Genomic DNA, 19352 nt, shown 5'->3' on the forward strand with positions numbered 1-19352 from the left:
GAGAAGGGGAGAGTGGATTGGAGGAGGGCCTCTGGGAAGGGGGTTATGGGGGGCATTTGGAATGTAAGCAAACAAACAAGCAAATGAAAGTTCTGTTCTAGGGTTAAGATGCAACCTGCCTCCCATCTGCCATTGTTTTGCCTTTGTGCAGCTTGACGACCAGATCAGAAAAAAGACTTTCCCCAGACAATTGTTTTTGGGGCAGAGAAACCCTTCAACAGTACTCACAGGCTCTCTTCTTTCAAGCAAACCTGCATTTTTACAACAACAGTTTTAACCTTTCATTGTTGGGCCCTTGTTCTCAGAACACCTTCCCAACTGTCCCAGTAAGAACATGATTTTTTTTTTTAATGGCACTAATCTTTTTAGCAGTTGCAGATACTGCCTCTGCACCCTCTTTAAGTCTACAGCAGCAGAGATTCTCACACTCTCCTCACCAAACAGCACATTGCTCCACCCCTTCCTTTCTTGTGCCTTAGATCTGAGCAAGCACAATGAACAGTAACCGGGCCACATCCTGAATGCTGCGCTGGAAATTTACCCCTGCCAAGGAAATGATCTCATTATTTCTGAATATGACCTCGCTTCAAGTTTTGGAACACTGAGAAGAATGCAGCAAAATCCTTTGCCAGAATGCGACAAAAATGGCCTCTGGCTGAGTCCATCATGGTTCTGTTGCCCTCTGATATGAATTCATCATGGTCCTGTTGCCCTCTGATACATCGTAAACACAGCACTCACAGTTGGCAGTACTTTCAGTATTCTGGTCTCCCATGTTCCCAACAGAAAGGCCCATTAAGCTCTGCTTACAGATCTCTGGGGTTTCTTCAGCCTGAAGCTCTAAATTTCCCAGGGAATATCCCAGTGAACGGCCTAAATGGATGTTTATGTTTATCAGAGCAATATCCCCACTCCTGGTACCAATTCTTAAAAATATAATATTCTTATTATTTTTGTAATTTCATACATGTATACAACATAAAATATACTAACCCTCCCTTCTCCCCCTCCTCTCCTCAGATCCACACCCACCCATCCCAATGCCCTCACTTTGTTAAACTGTCTACTGATTCTAATTTTTGCTACCTATACACTCATGGGTGTGAGGTCATTCACTAAAGTATGGTCAATCTAACCCAGTACCAATTTTATGTATTAGGTACTTTTTCTGTTGTTGTGACCAAATACCTGACAAGAATCAAATTAAGTGACACAATGTACATACACATGAAATTCTCAAAGAATAAACAAAAAATATTTAAAACAAACAAACAAAAGCCATTTGAGTAAAGAAAGCTATGGTAGTTTGAATGTAATTGTCTCCCATAGGCCCTTAGGGAGGGACACTATTAGGAGGCATGGCCTTGTTGGAGAAAGTGTCACTGTGGGGGCAGGCTTTGAGGTTATATGTGCTCAAGCAATACCCAGTCTCTCAGTCTCTTCCTTGATGCCTGCAGATCCAGATGTAGAACTCTCTGCTTTGTCCCCAGCACATGTCAGCCTGTGTGCTGCTATGGTTTGTGCCATGATTATAATGGACTGAACCTCTGAACTGTAAGCCAGTCCCAATGAAATGTTGTCCTTTATAAGAGTTGCCTTGGCTGTGGTGTCTGTTCACAGCAATGGAAACCCTAACTAAGGGTTAATTTTAGCTTGCAGTTTGAAGAGATAACAATGGCTGTGTCAAGGGCAGATGGTGGCATGAGCTTGATGTGTCTGGTCATTTGTGTTCACAGCCTGGAGGCAGAGAGAAAGAGACAGACAGAAAGAGAGACAGAGAGACGGAGACAGCCAGAGATAGAGAGACAGAGATAGAGGGACAGAGACAGACAGAGGCAGAGACAGACAGAGAGAGACAGTGAGGGACAGAGACAGACAGAGACAGACAGAGAGACAGAGAGAGACACAGAGACAGAAACAGAGACAGAGACAGACAGAGACAGACAGAGAGAGACAGGGACAGAGACAGACAGAGACAGAGAGATAGAGAGACACAGAGACAGAGAGAGACAGAGAGAGAGACAGAGACAGAGACAAAGCGCATAGATCATTTCTTCTCTTTATATTTAGAGACCCATGTCCTGGAATGGAGCTACCCCCATCATTCAGGGCAAATTTCACCTCAGCTAAAACTCTTCACAGAGGTTTGTCTCTTAGCGGATTCTAAATCCAGTCAAGTAGGTAGCGAAGAATAACCTTCCCAGAAGGAAGACGAAGGAGTGACACATCCGGATGGGTGTTTGTGAGGCTTTATGCACTGGGCTTCATTATATGCAAATATGCATCTTAGGACAACCTAAGAAGCATTCCTTCTTACCTGTAAGGCCTTGAGCAAATCCACTGGCTTTATGGATTATCTTTTTCCCTCAGTTTCTGAAAACTGCAAGTCTACTTTCCAATTCGTATGGATGCCCAAACCTGGACAGTTCACATAAGTTAAGACTTTTTCCTAATAATATTTGATTTTATGTGTATGAGTGTGTTGCTTACATGTATGTATGTGTATGTATGTATGTATGTATGTATGTACATAATGTGCAGTGCCCAAAGCAAAGGACATCAGACCCCCTGGGACTAGAGATACAGATGGTTGTGAGCCTCCTGGTGAGGATGATGGGACTTGAACCCAGATCCTCTGCAAGAGCAGTAAGTGCTCTTAGCTACTGCTGAGCCATCTCTTCAGCTGCACAACTGAAGCCACGCAAGGAGTGTCTTTCATGTTTGGCATCTTTCACTGAGCATAGCATTGCAAGGCGCAAGTGTTCTATGGTATGAGTCATTCTTTCCTATAGTGGTTAAATAATATATACTCATTTATCCACTCAGTGGCTTGCTGGCCTTTGGGTTACTTTAACTTCAGGGTGATTCTGAAGTGATTTTGAATAGCAAGGTTAGGAACAGCTGGGCTCAGAGCACCTTGTGAGGCAGGTAGACAACTCAGAGAATGTATTGCATACAGGAGAAAGAGGAGGTGGATTAACAAACCTTGGTAGGGGGTCCCCGTAGAGGAGCAGTCTCAGACAGCGGTCATCATGAGGAGGCAGTCATGATTGATGGTTTCTGCACAGTCCACATGGGTACATGGACCAGGGGAAGGCATTGCCATTGCCATCCATCTGGGCATAGTGGTCCTGGAAACGGCCATGCCCAGTACATGTTCACTCTGGACGCCACGTGCTCCCCAGACTTCAGGGTACTAACCTTATCTTTTCCCCCGACCCTTTTGTTATTTTTACACAGATTTAAAACTCCCTGAAACAGGTTGTTTCTATGATTGTTGAGATTTAAATGGACCTTACCTATCATCTTTCATCTATATCTCTATAGCCAGTGTTCATCTTCTCTGTCTGGTGTTCTGTAATGTTGTTTTTATTTATTTGCGATTGCTTTTTACATTTTGGCTAAAAAGCCTTTAGGAACCATTCCGTTCCATCGTGGTTTGTCATCGTACCTCCTGATGTACCACTGTTAGCTATTTTTCAGGGTTCTGAAAAGTTTTCAGCCATTCCTACTCTCAATGTTGCTTCTCTGTACCCTCAGTTTGATCTCCAGTTGCTGACTAGATTTACAGTGGTCCTGTTTCTTAAATATATAAATATATCTCATCTGCTCATTTTTGTTTTTTAAATCTCTGGATCTCTCTGTGCAGCATTTTAAGATGCTCACTTCTTTCCTCCTTGCGAATCCTCTCCTCAGCTATGTTTCTTCTGATGACTTATTCAGCTCCCGAGAGCTTTACATTTTAGTTTAAATTTTAAAACCTCTCTTGATAAATGTGACTGAGAGCACACCTTGGATATATCTCCTGCTTAGTCAAAACTTATCAGGATATTCAATTACCAAACCTCCTCCAATTCTTGAGTAGACAGAACCCATCTCTGACCCCTGATGCTTGTGATTATCTTGCCCAAGTGTGTATGGCCTTAGCTACAGAAATCTGAAAAAAACTAACTTTTTTCTTTTTAAAGATATATTTATTTGTGTATTTTATGTATCTGAGTGTTCTGTCTTCATGCACACCAGAAGAGGGCATTGGATCCCATTACAGATGGTTGTGAGCTACCACGTGGTTGCTGGGAATTGAACTCAGGACCTCTGGAAGAACAGTCAAGTACTCCAGCCCTCAAGAAAACACCCATAGTTGGTAGGATCTAACTTTTGTTTAAACAACAACAACAAAAAACTACAGGTGCATTTCTGGTTTTTGTGCAATGGTTTAAAATTGATTGATTGATTGATTGATTGGTTGATCAATTGGGTTGCAGAGTCTTGCTGTGCAGTCCAGGACCACATAACTAAGCTACAAGGTGTTTTTTGTTTGTTTCCGATTCTGCCTCATCTGCAATTGTTTTTATGTTTAGCAGTCTTTCTATGATTTCCATTCCATTTTCATAGCTGAGATTATCTTAAACCATTTATACAGCTTAATTCTTTCCAATATTCTTTTTGACAGAAGGTCATACCATCCGATTCTTAGCCTGTGGATGTTTGTTCAGAGTGCATTGTGTGGCTGCATATTGTGTGGTTTTCCATTGTAATCGAGCCTTCATGGTGAACCTGGGCCCTTCCAGAGTATATCCTGTGTCTGTCTTTTCAGGGTACCCCAAGGAGATCAGCAAGCCAGTGCCAACTATTTTTTAAAATGAGTTGATATTTTTTTATTGTCATGTTTTACACAGAATGTGATTTACTCTTTTATTTTTTAATTTTTAAAAAAGATTTATTTGTTTATAAAGAAATAAGTAAGTACACTGTAGCTGGCTTCAGACACCCCAGAAGAGGGCATCAGATCTCATTACAGATGGTTGTGAGCCACCATGTGGTTGCTGGGATTTGAATTCAGAACCTTCGGAAGAGCAATCAGTGCTCTTAACCCCTGGACCATCTCTCCAACCCGATTTACCCTTTTAAATATGATGAAATTTGATACCTGTGAGCATCCAATGTCTGAAGGTTCAAAGCCACTTTGTAGGACACCAAGTTGTCTTGGAGACTGTAGTGTGGACTCTGGTCCTCCACAGAAAACTATCTCCAACGATAAAACAACAACAAACTTGTAAGTAAAATTTTAAGAGATTTTTCTTTATCCTGATGAGATCCCAAATAAATGAGACAGAAACTCTAAGATTTGTTTAATCAAGCTTTATGGCATAATAGATGAGCAGTTATTAATCTTTTCTAATCCTCGAAGGTGATCTGGCTACCTCCCAGCCAAAATTCTAGTATTGATCTCTCTGCTCCAGGTGTGTTCCCAAGGCTTCTCCTGGACCCTCTCCTCATGACAAATCCTCTCTCCCCCTCCCGTGCCTGGGATTGGAAGTCTAGCCCTATTCTATTCTCTGCTCGGCCATTGGCTGATCAGCTTTTACTGACAAATCAGAGAATAAATTGGGAGCAGCGTTTATATAACATGGACGCAGGAGACACTTAGAATAAGCACTAGGATGCCATGTCTGGATTGGCTTGCAACCAGGTATAGGGGTAGAGAAATCAGCATTTGAATAACACAAGGGTAATCTAGTGTGCAGTGACATCATGTCCATCTCTCTCCAGTGTTTGTATTCATGTATTTGACTGAAATAGAACATTCACACAGAAACATATGTCATCCCAAGCACACATCTAAACACCAGTTGGTGAGTGGACAGACGTGGGGGGTCCAGATAAGCCCGCCATGACATTCCAGCCACTTCTTCCTCTCCTACAGAGTCAGTAGTCTGACTCCTGACAGACAGCACAGAGGAACTAAACAGCTCTCCTTTTATTCTGGACTTAAAGAGAACGTTCTGGAAACCAGTTCTAGCCAGTCCCTCAGCAGGACAAGTTTCCGGGAGGAGAGACTGCCAGATCTCCCCACAGTCCTGGGTTTAATTTATTTAACTGTCTGTCAGTGCAATTACACAGAACATCCTGAGTCTGGATTATTTTGTTTGCTAGTTATCTATTTTGTTCTCTTGCAGATACCATCTCACTGTATAGCCCTGGCTGTCCTGAAACTCACCATGTTAACCAGGCTGACCTTGAACTCACAGAGAACAGCCTGCCTCTGCCTCCCAAGGACCCAGCTTCCTTCCATTCTTTTGAGCTCTGCTATGTGGCAACTAGGATATACAGAGTATTGTCTGGCTAGTAGTTCCGGGTGGGCTACCCAAGGACAATTTCCATATGTATAGGCTGTCATATCTCCAGGTATACTTCACACCTACATAGTTTTTGCAGGTCTGCCTTGTCGACTGCCTCTTGTGTACATCCATAAAAAATGCTTTCAATCCTTGTAAACCGATGCCTTATGAAATAAATGGTGTTTATGATGAATGCATTTGTTTGCATGTATGTATGCTGTGTGTTATGGTTTGTATATGCTCAGCCCAGAGCATGGCACTATTAGGTGTGGCCTTGTTGGAGTAGGTGTGTCACTGTGGTGTGGGCTTTAAGACCCTCATCCTAGTTGCCTGGAAGCCAGTCTTCCATTAGCAGCCTTCAGATGAAGATGTAGAACTCTCAGCTCCTCCTGCACCATGTCTGCCTGGATGCTGCCATGCTCCCACCTGGATGATAATGGACTGAACCTCTGAACCTGTAACCCAGCCCCAATGAAATGTTGTCCTTATCGTTGCCTTGGTCATGGTGTCTCTTCGCAGCAGTCAAACCCTAATTAAGACTGTGTTTCAGTGAAACATGCAAACATAAAAGAGGGGTGAGGAGAGAGATGTCTGACTCATTTTCTAGTCATGATCTCCTGTCCAGGTGGGATGCTGCATGTTCAAGGTTATCTTACTATCATAAACAAAGCCAGTGAAAAGGTGGACTGAAGAAGCTGAGTGACTGTGTAGACAGGGATAGGAAAGAGTCCATACTTGTGCTTATGGGCAGACTCCCAGGGCACTTGATGCTTGGTACACAATGTGGAGGAAACAGTTGTCGTGGCTCTGCAGTAATGCCGTTGATGGGTTGCAGGTTTAAAAGCATCCCAATGCAGTTATCTTGTTTTACTCCCGTTCTAGACTTTATTAATATGCCTTCCAATAGGCAATCATGCAGCACACATAGATATTATAGAGAAAAAGCTGTTTATCAGTGTTTGTCTGCCTCTGGTGAATACCCTAAGAGGAGACAACCACGGAGAGAAGATCTCACTAACCTCATGTACACGTCAGGCAGATGCACTCCATAAATACCATCATCCAGGCCCAGTGTACACGTTGAACAATAGAAGAACGACAGAGGTAAGCTCATCTAGCTACTGAGGCAGATGGGAGATTTCTTTACACAGCAGAGGTCCTGCCAGAATTATTTCTTAAGTACACCGACGTTGTTCTTTTCCAAGAGTCATTTCCTAGGGTCTTCTTGCCCACTTGGCAGAATTACGCTTTTCCTGATAAGAGCATAGGGGACTTAATGGCAGAGTGGGCTTTGTGGTGGCTGTGGCCCTGTGCTGACACTTTAAGCTAACCCTCAGAGGATGCTCTTTGCAATGGGAATGGGCCTAGTGGCTAGTAAGCCAGGGTTATCTCCTGCAGTTATAGGAGTGGAGACTAAGTGGAGGTCAATCCTGGGGAACAAATATTTACATCCTAGCATGCTCAATTTTCCTTATCTAACAAGCCTGGTTAGCACCCTACATATAGCTGGGGTACTTTGGAGTCAGTACTCCAGAAGCTAAATTCCATGTGTGTGACTTAATATCTCCTAAGCAAGTCTATCAGGAAGTACTTTTGAGCAACATTTCTATCATTTCGGGTTTCGTCTATCTCTAGTAGAACAGCTGTTTTTGTGGTGGGTGTGGGGTTGGGGGAAGGCAGTCCTGGCAATGTTTGGAGACATTTTTTGGTTGACATGGAGCAGGCAGAACAGAGGCAGGTGCACTACAGCTTACTCTGACCAAAAGCCAAAATCTCTCTAGCCCCAAGGGTTGAAGTAGACAATGTCCAGATTCCCCCTTCCAGGATCAGGGGCCAGACACAGGCTCTAAATGGTGTGAACTATCTTTCTTGAATGCACTGCTTCATGGGACACTTTCCACCTCTGGCCAGCCTACTACATCTGGTTCACCTCAAGTCTGTTTAAGACTCCAGTGGTGTATGGTGATCACCGTGTGTGTATATACATACATATGTGTGTGTGTGGTATATATATGTTTTGTATGTGTGCATATATATATATATATATAGAGAGAGACCTACACACACACACACAATCATTACAATTAAGCAACAAAAATATCCTAGGATTTACACCACTATTTTTATGTTTGCACTGAGAACATTAAGGTACCCAACACATCAAAATACAACATGTATGTATTTGAGAAACAAAGATTTAGATGTCCTCTCTGACCCTCAACTGCAAGGCACCCTTTCCTTTATCCATAAACCTGGTGACTTAAGCTCAGGGTGATGGTGATTTCATTATTTCTGCAAAGGAGGCACACATCTTACCTTGCCCCTTCTTCCTGCAGGGGACTCAGCCTTCCACCTACCTTCTGAATCATTTCCCCTGAAACGCTGAGGAGTTTGTTTTTTTTGTTTTTTGTTTTTTTTTTTTTTTTTTTTTTTATAATGATCCGATCTGTTTTGTATTTGGTGTTTCCATTGTAATGCTATTACAGAACCAGCGTCGTGACAAATCGTCTGTTTATGAAGGGAATCAGTTCTACAAGAAGTAGAAAATTAGGTATGCTTCTGTTCTGCAGTAACAATAAAAACCAGGGCGGGGAAGGAAAAATCCTCCAATTTATTCTCATCTGTATCAGCAGGGAAGCTTGAGAAGATGAGAATTTTCTCCTAATATCTTCTCAAACCGATGATTAACTACAGATACCATGTCAAAACTGTAGTTCCCTTAAGGAAGACCAAGATGTTCTCAAGCTTAGCCTGACACGGGCCCTTTAAGAAAACCAGGCACTTCAAACTCCACCCCTCTGCCGACTGGAAGCCTGCAGGTCGGCTTCCCAAGGCAGTTAGTTTTAGTGATAAACGGGGGGAGAGCTAATCCCCCCCTCGCCCCCGGAGGGACTGCTCCAAGGGCTGTAAGCCCTCCAAACCCCGCAATCTGGAGGTGGGGTGAGAAAAGAACAATAGAAACTTGTGAAGTATGGAAGCCACGCCCACCCCAGACTGCCCTGAATAAAGCGGAAAGAATGCAGTTAAATCCCAGTCCCGGGCAGTGCTCCCCTTACCCCATCCATCTCACCCCGCGAGTCGCTTTTCCAGAAGCGTCCTGTAACGGAAGGAGCCGAGTGTCTCCTGTTCCAGACCCAACATGGCAAAAGTCAAGGAGCCAAGTAAACTTCAGTGACAAAGTGGTTCCCTCAGCAGAGGATTATTTACCCCGGTGCTCTGCTGCTGGAGAGCAGAGCCAAAGGCTCCCCTGCACTCCCCTCGATTTTTAACTTTTATTGTTACATTTTGCTTCACAAACTGTGTTCCGAAGTCCCCTAGCTCTAAACTCAAGCATACCTAGGAGACGTTTTGGGGGGTGGGAGGGCTCACCGCAGTTAGCACGTCTGAGTTGTTGGCTAGAGGCAGCCATCTTGGTAAACCTGAGGTCAAGGTTTCATCCCTGGCAGGTTAAGAGTTTATTTCGAGGTGAGACCAGTTCCTGTTTAGCCGTGGGGACGAAACATGCCTAACCACTGGATCCAATTTGGTTTAAAGACAAGGTTATGAGCCAGGAAAGCCATGTAGTCATGGCTAAGCGCTTTCTAAAACTATAAAACAGTTGACAGTCAGAAAACACTTTTCATCCCCACCCCCCTTTATTTTGCATTTTGTCTCCATGAGTTTGTTCTTCCGTCGACTAAACTTGGATAATAAAACCTGTCTGCTTAGTTTCACTTTCCATTTTTCCCCCCAGAAGCGAAAGCTGTTTTGTATCAGGAGGTGAAGTGTTTAGACCCTTCTCACCTGCTAGGCCTGTTTCCTGCAAGCAAGCTCTCCTAAGAGGGAGGGGCCTAACAGTATTTGAATTTCTGATTCTTTGAAGCTGGGCTCTCTACAGTAGTAATTACGGTTTTATTTTTTAGCTCCTGGAGTTTTGTAGGAGTTGGAGAGCAGCGGATAATAATGGTTATACAGTTCCCCTCACTTAATCGTGGTTATTTGTTTAGCATTGTGCCTGCAGTTACTTTGGAAAATTGGTACTTGAAGTTTGTTTCAACCCTTCTGAGATTAAAAAAAAAAAATTAAATAAAGCTCCCGTTTCTTTACTAGACAAATCTTGGTTTCTTAATCCTAAGTGACCGGTGCAGAGTCTTTGCAGGAGGTAAAGAGAAAAAGGTGGGTGGCGCCTGGTTCAAACAACTGGACGCACCGGGGCCTTGTGGCAAGCTAGGCTAACCTGTGGCTGCCGACACACAGACTGACGGACACACAGAGAGGGAGAGAAATAGATACACAGACACACAGACAGACACACAGATACTCTCTTTTTCGGCCCACTGCAGTGCAACTTTCTGTTCCTAGCCCCAAGCGCGGTCTGCACGGGGCACCCAGGGGGAGATCCACGCGCGCCGGCGCCGATCGAAGGTGCCAGGCTCCAGCTGAGCGGGGGTGGGAGGGTGGGGTGGCCCAAGGAGCCCGGCTGCCCCTCCCACGTGTCCCGGCACCTGCGGGGCTGGCGCTGCGTGGGGTCCGCCTTTCTCCGGAAGAGGCGGCGCGGCGGTGTGTGTGTGTGTGGGGGGGGGGCTGGGGCCCAGAGACGCAGGGGACCCTCCGGGGCGGGAGCACGTGCACGGGGAGGCGGCGGGGGCTCGAGCGTCTGTGTGCAGCTGCTAGGAAAGCGCTGGGGCCGGGGCTTTGCGGGGACGGCCCGGCGGAGCGCGCCAGAGCCCCGGCGCTGCAGTACTGCCCGAGTCCGGGCGGGGTCTCTGTTCCCTGGCGGAGCAGCTCGCGCGGCCGCGGGAAGCGCCCTCTCTTTCTCCGCCGCCGCCGCCGCGCGTCTGCGCCCTGCCGCCCGCCCGCGCCGCGCTCTGAGCTCCCCCGCTCCCCAGCTCCCCCGCCGCCGCCGCGCGCCCGGCCCCGCGCGCCCACTCGCCGCGCGCCCACTCGCCGCGCGCCCGGCCCTCGGCGCCCCGGCTCCCCGCGCCCACTCGCCCCGCCATGGCGGACAGCGCGAGCGAGAGCGACACGGACGCGGCGGGCGGCGGCCCGGCAGCCATGCAGTCGTCCTGCTCTGCGACCTCGGGCGGCAGCGGCGGGGGCGGCGGCGGGAAGTCGGGGGGCATTGTCATCTCGCCGTTCCGCCTGGAGGAGCTCACCAACCGCCTGGCCTCGCTGCAGCAGGAGAACAAGGTGCTCAAGATAGAGCTGGAGACCTACAAACTCAAGTGCAAGGCGCTGCAGGAGGAGAACCGCGACCTGCGCAAAGCCAGCGTGACCATCGTGAGTGCACCCCGCGGACCAGGGGGGACCCCCGAGTGCGCGCCCCCGTGCGGGGTTGCGGGCCTGCGGGCACAGGGAGCCGGCCTTGGGGACACGAGCGCCCTCCCTCCCTTGAGGTGTTGGAGGTGTTTAGGGAGACTCCCCAACGTCCCCTCGTCGCCTGGGGTGGAGGTCCCTCTGAGCCAGGGCTAGAGGCTGGCGGCGTGGCTGGGGGGGCGGGGTGGGACTTTCTCAACCCTAGGATGCCTGAAGGCTCCAAATAGAGGGACACCCTCTCCGGAGCCCCCGTGAGTGGACGAAGCTGGGGTCTGTCCAGGGGTTAGTTGGGGAGATGGGGTGTGCCACTGGGCTGGGTCCCCAGTTGGCAGGAGGACGGCGCTTTGCTGGATCGCCGGCGCTGGGGGAGGGAGAGAGTGGCCCGGAATCCGGGAAGTGGAGTTTTCTGGCCAGGATGGAAAGGGAAGGGCGGGCACTGAGGCTACACCAGCACCCTGTTCGGAATCCCTGTCCTTTTGGGCCCGGGGGGGGGGCGGGTACAGAGTAGTGGGGAGTGTAACGTCTGGAGCTGGCTGGGACAGGGTTGGAGCTTGAAACCAGGATGGAGGGTGGCCGCTGGGACTGCCTGGCTGAGCAAGGATGTACGTGCGTCTCCTTCATTGGTTCGAGAGTCTTAGGTGTACTTGCCTGCGAGTCTAGGTACTTGACTGGAACACAGGCCATCTGTTCTGTTTCTACTTGGCCCCTCGAGGCTCCCCTGGAAGAGGGTAAGATTAGTCTGAGATCAGCCTCCTGGTGTAGCCGAGTGGAAAGGCCCCCGTAGCGGTGATGAGGCGAAACGTAACTAGAAAAAGTACGCGTTGTGCTCTCACCTCCCATCCTTGCCAACTCCACATCATTAACATGCAGAATCCCCCACAGACAACCCTATTCAGATCAAAACAGTTTCCCAGCCAGCAGCACGGAAAGAAAATGTCAAGAAATCAAGGAGGATAAATTGCCAGAGCCGCTTGCACACAGCTGATTAGACGAAACCCTTCCAGTGGAGAAAAAGAGATTTGGTGGTGGGTCAGGGATCATATCCTGGAGACGAGAACGGGACAAATTTAAGCTGCCCTTGTGCCAAGAAAAAGTGATGTGTGTGTGTGTGCCCTGTGGCTTCTACATGGCTGCCTTGGTTTGTGTAGATAGCCGGTCTCGGTCTCCACTAGAGAGGCAGTGTGATTTGCAACCTAAATAGCAGTTGGTCTTGCAGAAAAGCATCTTACTTGCTCTTAACCAGTCCAGTTCTATGCGCGTACATCTCCAGGCAGCAAGTTACTGGATTGGCCTTTTGATAGTAAAGGAAAGCCATTTGTGGAGGTGACCACTTAAGCCTTTTCTGGGCTAAGAAAGGACTTGGCAGAGTTGCTGCTGAAGAACAGAGGGACAGTTGGAGGTTGTTTATTTAAAATCTGATGCACAGGAACACTATTTAAAATGTGTTGTAAAGGACAGCGTTGGTCCCTTGCAGAGCTGGAACCACGGAAGGGAACAGAACTTACAGGAGGAGGGGGTACCACCTCTCTGGCCTCTTGTTTGCCCGAGCAGCAGGTCAGGCTGCTGTTTGTGTGGAGACAGGAAACACTGTGAAAGGTTATCTGTTTGACCTGCTGACCCATAAGCAGGTCTGTTACTTGTACACAGACACACTGGCCTTGCAGGGACAAGCATGTTCGTTAGTGGCAAGCAAGGCCAGACGCCTCCTGAGTACTTCACAGTGGATGAGGTGGGGGAAGCTTTGGTTCTTCGGCTCTCACTCTCTGCGACCGCTAACTTCCAGTCAGAGCCCTGGTGCTAGGAAGTTGTTCTGTAGTCCTAGCTGACCACTTGCAAGTGTGGGGCAGGCCTCAAAGTTTGTCTTCTCTTCTCTCTTCTCTCTTCTCTCTTCTCTTCTCTTCTCTTCTCTTCTCTCTTCTCTCCTCTTCTCTTTTTTCTCTCTCTTCTCTCTTCTCTCTCTCTTCTCTCTTCTCTTCTCTTTTTCCCCTAACGTATTTAAGGAGATACACGGCCCACCTGAGTACCTCACTCTTGGCAGGTGTTTAAGGGGCTAATTGTCAGGGGCAGCAAAGAGACGGAGGAGGCTGTTCACCTGAGATGTAGATTTGGGGGCAGGGTCCCCCCTCTGAATTGGCTTAAGCCAGGAGAGTCCATGCCAGCGTCCAGCTGTGTGCTGCCCGACACACCTGACTGGGAAGGCTCTGACAGGGGTTAGGTAGCTCATGCAGGCCCCTGCAGGTTTCCTGAGTTTTAGTTAATTTGACACGAAGGGGAATAACGGCATGCCATTTCTTGCTTTCTATGCTCTTGCTCTTCTAATCGGGACATTCATTTTCGTGACGATGTACAGTAAAGGTGATGAAGGCTGTACTTAGATACGACAAGGATGGCCTGTTGACTTTCAGTTGTACCTTGATGGGGTGGGGTAGTGGAGACCCCCTTGGAGAGTAGGCTATTTTCCCCAGTCGGTTGAGGTTTACGGTAAAGACTGGCATAGTTTTTGCCACCTGCTTCCTATACCCTCTGTAGGCACAACTCCCTCCACCACGTCTCCAGAGCAACAGAGTGGGGCAGTTGTTAAGAATTGAGGGTCCCACGTGTACATAGTCTGTGGTTTACCTTAGGGCTCACTGTTGGAGTTGGATATTCTTTTTTTGTTGTTGTTTTGTTTTGTTTTGTTTTTTTCTTTTTCGAGACAGGGTTTCTCTGTGTAGCCCTGCCTGTCCTAGAACTCACTCTGTAGACCAGACTGGCCTCGAACTCAGAAATCCGCCTGCCTCTGCCTCCCAAGTGCTGGGATTAAAGGCGTGTGCCACCACTGCCCGCTCCCCTCTCCCCCTTTTTTAAATAAAGATTTGTTTGTTTTACATATGTGTTACTCTCTTGAGACATACCAGAAGAGGGCATTGGATCCCATTACAGAGGGTTGTGAGCCACCATGTGGTTGCTGGGAATTGAACTCAGGACCTCTGGAAGAGCAGCCAGTGCTCTTAACTACTGAGCCATCTCTCCCGTAAGACCTGGATATTGCTGAGCCCTCCCTCACTGTAGTGGAGATGTCCTATGGGTGTGGAAAGGTTTGCCCTGTCACACTGGGTAGAATGAATGGAAGGATTCCCTATGCTCTTTCTTTTGCGTGTGTATGCATGTGTGCCTGCCCGTGCACACGCTCACACCATGCATGCATACGTATCTATGGAAGCCTGGGATTGTGTTCTTTGATTTGTCTCTTCTTTTTTGAGATAGGGTCTCTCTCACGTGACCCCACAGCCTGCAGATGAGGTTAGTCTAGCCAGCCAGCCAGGCCAGTTTGCTCAGGGGTTTCTCTGTTTCCACCTTCCGAGGGCTGAGATTACAAGTGGCTGCTAGGCCCATCGAGGTTTTGATGGCCTTTCCTTGGGTTCTGAGAACCTGGTCTTCATGCTTATACGACAGGTGCCTTATCCAATGACCCTCTACGGTATTTATTTTTTTGTGGCTTGTTTCTTTTTAGGGCTTGGTTGTGACCATTTATCTACTGAAGGGCATCTTAGTTGTTTGCAAGTTCCAGCTGTTGTGAATAAATCTGCCTTAAGCATTCACATCCATTTGTCTAGACGAAAGATTTCAGCCCATTTGGGTAAATACCCAGGATTAGAGTTGCTGGGTTATGTGGTAATTGAGTGTTTACTCTCTTGTAAGAAATTGCCAGTGATAAGTGATGTTTGGGGGTGCTCTCCCTCACAGAATGCCGTCCTGCTCTTCCTGGATTCTGATCTTTCTCACAGGCCTGTACTGGTCCCAAAGTGATGTACAAGGCTCCAGTGAGCTCTCCTGTCTGCTCTGGTAGAGCCCGTTCATTCCCACTGCGAATCCCAGTTTTAAAAGGGTGGATCCTTTGGTCTGTTTCCTCAATATCTCTATAGTAAGAGGAAGGCATCGCCTGTGGGGAGAGAGTGTGTGACTTGTAACAGGCCTCATCTCTTGGCCTGTCTATCACATGGGGGAGGGGTTAGAGCTAGTCTTCAGTAGCATCAGAGATGTTTCGAGTGACTATCCAATTTTACCCATTCAATCAGCAGTAGAGGCAGGCTACTGATTATAAATGGCTTTTTTTTAAGAGTGGGAAATAAACAAACCAAATGTTTAGTCACCCCTTCAAATAGTGTTTATGTGTTAGTCCAGGTTAGTGTGTGGCAAATCCTGGAAGAGTGTGGTCTCTGGTTGTCTGACTCAGAGCCTGAGGGTGGTCCAGGAGTGGTTTCTGGGCAGGTGTGGGGGGCACAGTTAAAGGGTGGTCCCAGGAGTTCTCAGCCATCTGCTGGGGTGATAGGTGTGAACAGTGTTCAGCTGCCTCCTGTCTGCTCCTGACTTTTCTAGATAGGCTCTGACATTTGGTAACTTTAGTTTGGAAATAAAGGCCTGGAATAATTCATTAAGATTTAAGTGTGTCTCCTGATTGTATAACAGATCCCTTCTTTATAGAAGTTTAGGTCAGTGTAGACATAAAAGGTTTTTTGTTTGTTTGTTTGTTTTTTAAAGATTTATTTATATGTGTTTGCCTGTATGCATGTATGTGCCCCACATGTGTGCAGTGCCCTCAGAGGCCAGAAGAGGGCGCTGGAGCCCATTGAGAGATGGATAGGAGTTGCCGTGTGGGTGCTGGGCACTGAAGAGAGTCCTCTGGAAGAGCAGCCAGTGCTCTTAACCTCAGAGCCATCTCTCCAGTTCAAAACAAAAGTGTTGTGAAGTGGTAGCCCAAACCAACGGCCAGACTGTGGCATGTTCAGAACCGCTGACGCTCATCACCCATGGTGTCCATACCCAAGGAAGCACACCCTGCACGTAGCTCATTGCGTGTGTTTGGGATAATGTACAGGTGCAGCCTCAGACACAGTTTTCCATTTTTAAGACTTTAAAATGGCCCCTGGAGAAAGGTGGAGTGTCTTTTCTCTGTAGAAAAATAAATTTTGTTTAGGTTCTTACAGAAGCATGCACTGAGGACATGTCCCTTACACGTCCCTTACACGTCCCTTACACGTCCCTTACGACACGTCTCTTAGGGAATAGGGAGCCCAGCATTAGGTCTGTCTGCACACAGCTCTTAGAGAGAATGCCTTTGAGTACTCTGCATTGAAAGTTCCGCAGGTTTTACCTCTGTGAGTGCCTTCTGGGTGTCTCCTACAAGACACCCAATGCTGGAGGAGGTCACCATAGTCTTCTGTAATCCTCTTGTCATTCATTTGATAGGGATGGGGGCTAGTTAGAGAATTCCAGAGTGCCAGGTTCATGGGGATGGCTGTTCATGACCTCAGAAACCGGTTTTGAGCAAACACCAGAGCTTCTCTCTCTCTCTTTTTTTTTTTTTTTGGTTTCTCTGTGTAGCTCTGGCTGTCCTGGAACTCACTTTGTAGACCAGGCTGGCCTTGAACTCAGAAATCCGCCTTCCTCTACCTCCCAAGGGTAGATTAAAGATGTGCGCCACCACGCCCAGCAACACCAGAGCTTCTTAAACTTTTTCATTTGTTCTCTTTCGAGCCAGGTCTGCTTTCCTTTGGCTTCCCAGGCTGTGTCACTGACTGAACTTGTGTTCTCCTCCTGATTTGCCGGCCGTGTGCATCTCTGAGTCCACATGGGCCTGGACTGAGTTCCCCGGCCCTCCTCTGGCTGCTCTGCTCTCCTCCACCCTCCCTTCTCCAACAAGAAGTCTAGTAGTCTGTGCTGTCTCCCCAGCCAGTGTGCCTTGGCAGTGATGCTTTGTGAGCTATACCTGGGCAGCCTCAGAACCCATCTGCTATCACCCCTGTCTGGAAGAGATGTGGGGTCTTCCCGTGGGGTCAGGTTTTTCCTTCTTTGCCCATGTTCCTCAGAGTCTGGCTTACGGGAGGCACACACATGAGGGTTGGCGAGTTGGCTCAGGGGGTTCTCTGTTCATGTTGGTTTTCTGGGGTTACGGTATTGTTGCCTGTACTTTAAGGTCATAGGCCACTCCTATCATCACAGCTAACCCCCTCTTCCTGGTTTACCTGATGGGATAGGTAGATGGCGGATACACTATATATATAATGGGGACTCAAAGGCCACATGTGCCCTAAGCTCTGGCCTCTGCCTGCCAGGCTACCTTGTAGCACGGAACTGGATGTTGGTGCTGCTTTTCATTTGCAAAGGGACAGAGTGTCTTCAGGTCGAGACTGAGGAAGGCCCGGGACAGCAGCAGGACTGTCCTAACTATTCAGGTTCATGTTTTGTTGCTTTGGAGGTGTCGATGGTGACCGATCATTTCAGATGGTTCCTATGGCTTCTTTTAGATTAAAATCACCTACTCTGCCTCTGGGAAGCATCCGTGGTCATCATAGGTGATGAGATCCTGGGGACTTGGGTTTTAGATTGAGGATGGATGCTGAGAACAGGGTTGGGGAGCTTCAGTCCGGAGCTGTCCATTACCAGTGATACTCCAAGTGGAGTCAGATGTCTGTGCTGTCTGTATTTGTCTTAGTGCTTGGTTCCCCTTGAAATCCTGCCTTCCCGGATGTAGCCAGGTTTACACCCAGAGATGCTAATGGTTGTGTTTAAGATGCAGCAGGACTGAGTGGGGAGGAGTAAGCCATCTTTCTTGTCCTTCCGGCGTAATTTTTTTTTTCCCTCAGTGGGGGAGGCATTGCATTTTCTCCTCAGTCACAGCGCCAGTTGCTTTTAGGTATATTGAATTATTGTCAAAGCCAGCGGAGTAAATGCTCACAGGTTCAGTGTGTTCTTGACAGGAAAGGAGGCTCTAGAAAACACTGACAAAGGCCAGGATCTCAGAATGGAAGCTTGTTGGCTCTTCTTGTCTTCTAGAGATTATCGTGTGCTGTGTGTGTGTGTGTGTGTGTGTGTGTGTGCGCGTGCGCACGCGCGCGCGCTTGTGTATACATACATATACACCTTATATTTTATGGTGTCAGATGCAGTGTGAAGTTTATCCCTACACCAGGGTCAGTGGGAAGCAAATACCACTTTAATTCCCTCAGGGATAAATACCGAGAAATCAGGGCATAGGTTCCACAATGTGAGTACTGCTCCCTTCGTGCCTCTAGATCCAGTGTGGGGAGCCTTTTACTCCTTTGTTGAATTAGTGTACATTCATTGTACAGGTTGGTGGATCTCATAAGGACCTTTCCGTCCAGGTACCTTAATCTTCATGACCCTCCTGCATGGAGCGTGTTCTCCGTGGTTGAAAGTCAGGATGCTTCATTGTTTGATGGCAGGGCATTAAGCCTTTTACCCGGTTATCTTTTATTTCCTCAGAAAGGCACAAGATGGCAGGGAGTCATAAATACAGCCTTAAAGAGACAGGGATCAGTCTTCAGACCCTGCACCAGACCTCTTGTGCTGAGTAATACCCAGAGGCAATTTGGAGGCTCCTCAGATGACCAGCCAGGACCACACCTGACTTGATCCATCTTGGCCCTGGCTGGGCATTGGAGGAACCTGAGTGCAGAGGAAATTGGGGCCCAGGGGGTCTGATCCCTGGTGTCCCCGTGCAAGGGAGAAAGGAAGTCCGCACAGACTCCTCCTGGGTTTCTGAACCAGGGCACTCCTCCCTTTGGCCTTTCTAAAATGAAGCTTGTCTAACTTGATAAGCATCTGCCAGGAAAGTTTGGTGTTGGAGCCCCTCACAGAGTCTTTAGCCCGGAGTTTAACTTGTGTCAGGGAGCTGGGGAGCTGTTGTTCAGTTCTTCTGTGCTGAGATGTCTGTGGTGCCTTTGTTGTATGTATGTATGCATGTATGTATGTATGTATGTGGGTCAGTGACGGTTAAGATTTGTGATTTGGGTCTGTCAGCACAGCAGGCTAAACCCCTTGGTCCACCAACCCACCAACCTCCCTAACATGGAATCATGTTGATGGAGCGTGACTGCCAATGTTTTTTTTTTTTTTTTTTTTTAACCCAAAATTGTGGGAAAGCAAAAGACA

The 19352-nt window shown here is 47.7% G+C and overlaps 1 protein-coding gene across 2 annotated transcripts in view; it reads left to right on the plus strand.

Annotated features, from left to right (window-relative positions):
* Window positions 1-10781: 10781 nt before the first annotated feature.
* Window positions 10782-19352, plus strand: part of Ccdc6 (coiled-coil domain containing 6) — a 95362-nt gene continuing 86791 nt past the window's right edge. Inside the window, exon 1 of one of the 2 annotated variants that reach the window (XM_021174832.2) lies at window positions 10782-11381. In XM_021174832.2, the coding sequence (XP_021030491.1) occupies window positions 11100-11381 (282 nt within the window). In that variant the 5' untranslated portion in view covers window positions 10782-11099. The remainder of the gene's footprint in view (window positions 11382-19352) is intronic. The other variant, XM_029482560.1, reaches the window with a different exon arrangement.

The sequence above is a fragment of the Mus caroli genome, chromosome 10, assembly GCF_900094665.2.
Source record: "Mus caroli chromosome 10, CAROLI_EIJ_v1.1, whole genome shotgun sequence".
NCBI lineage: Eukaryota > Metazoa > Chordata > Mammalia > Rodentia > Muridae > Mus > Mus caroli.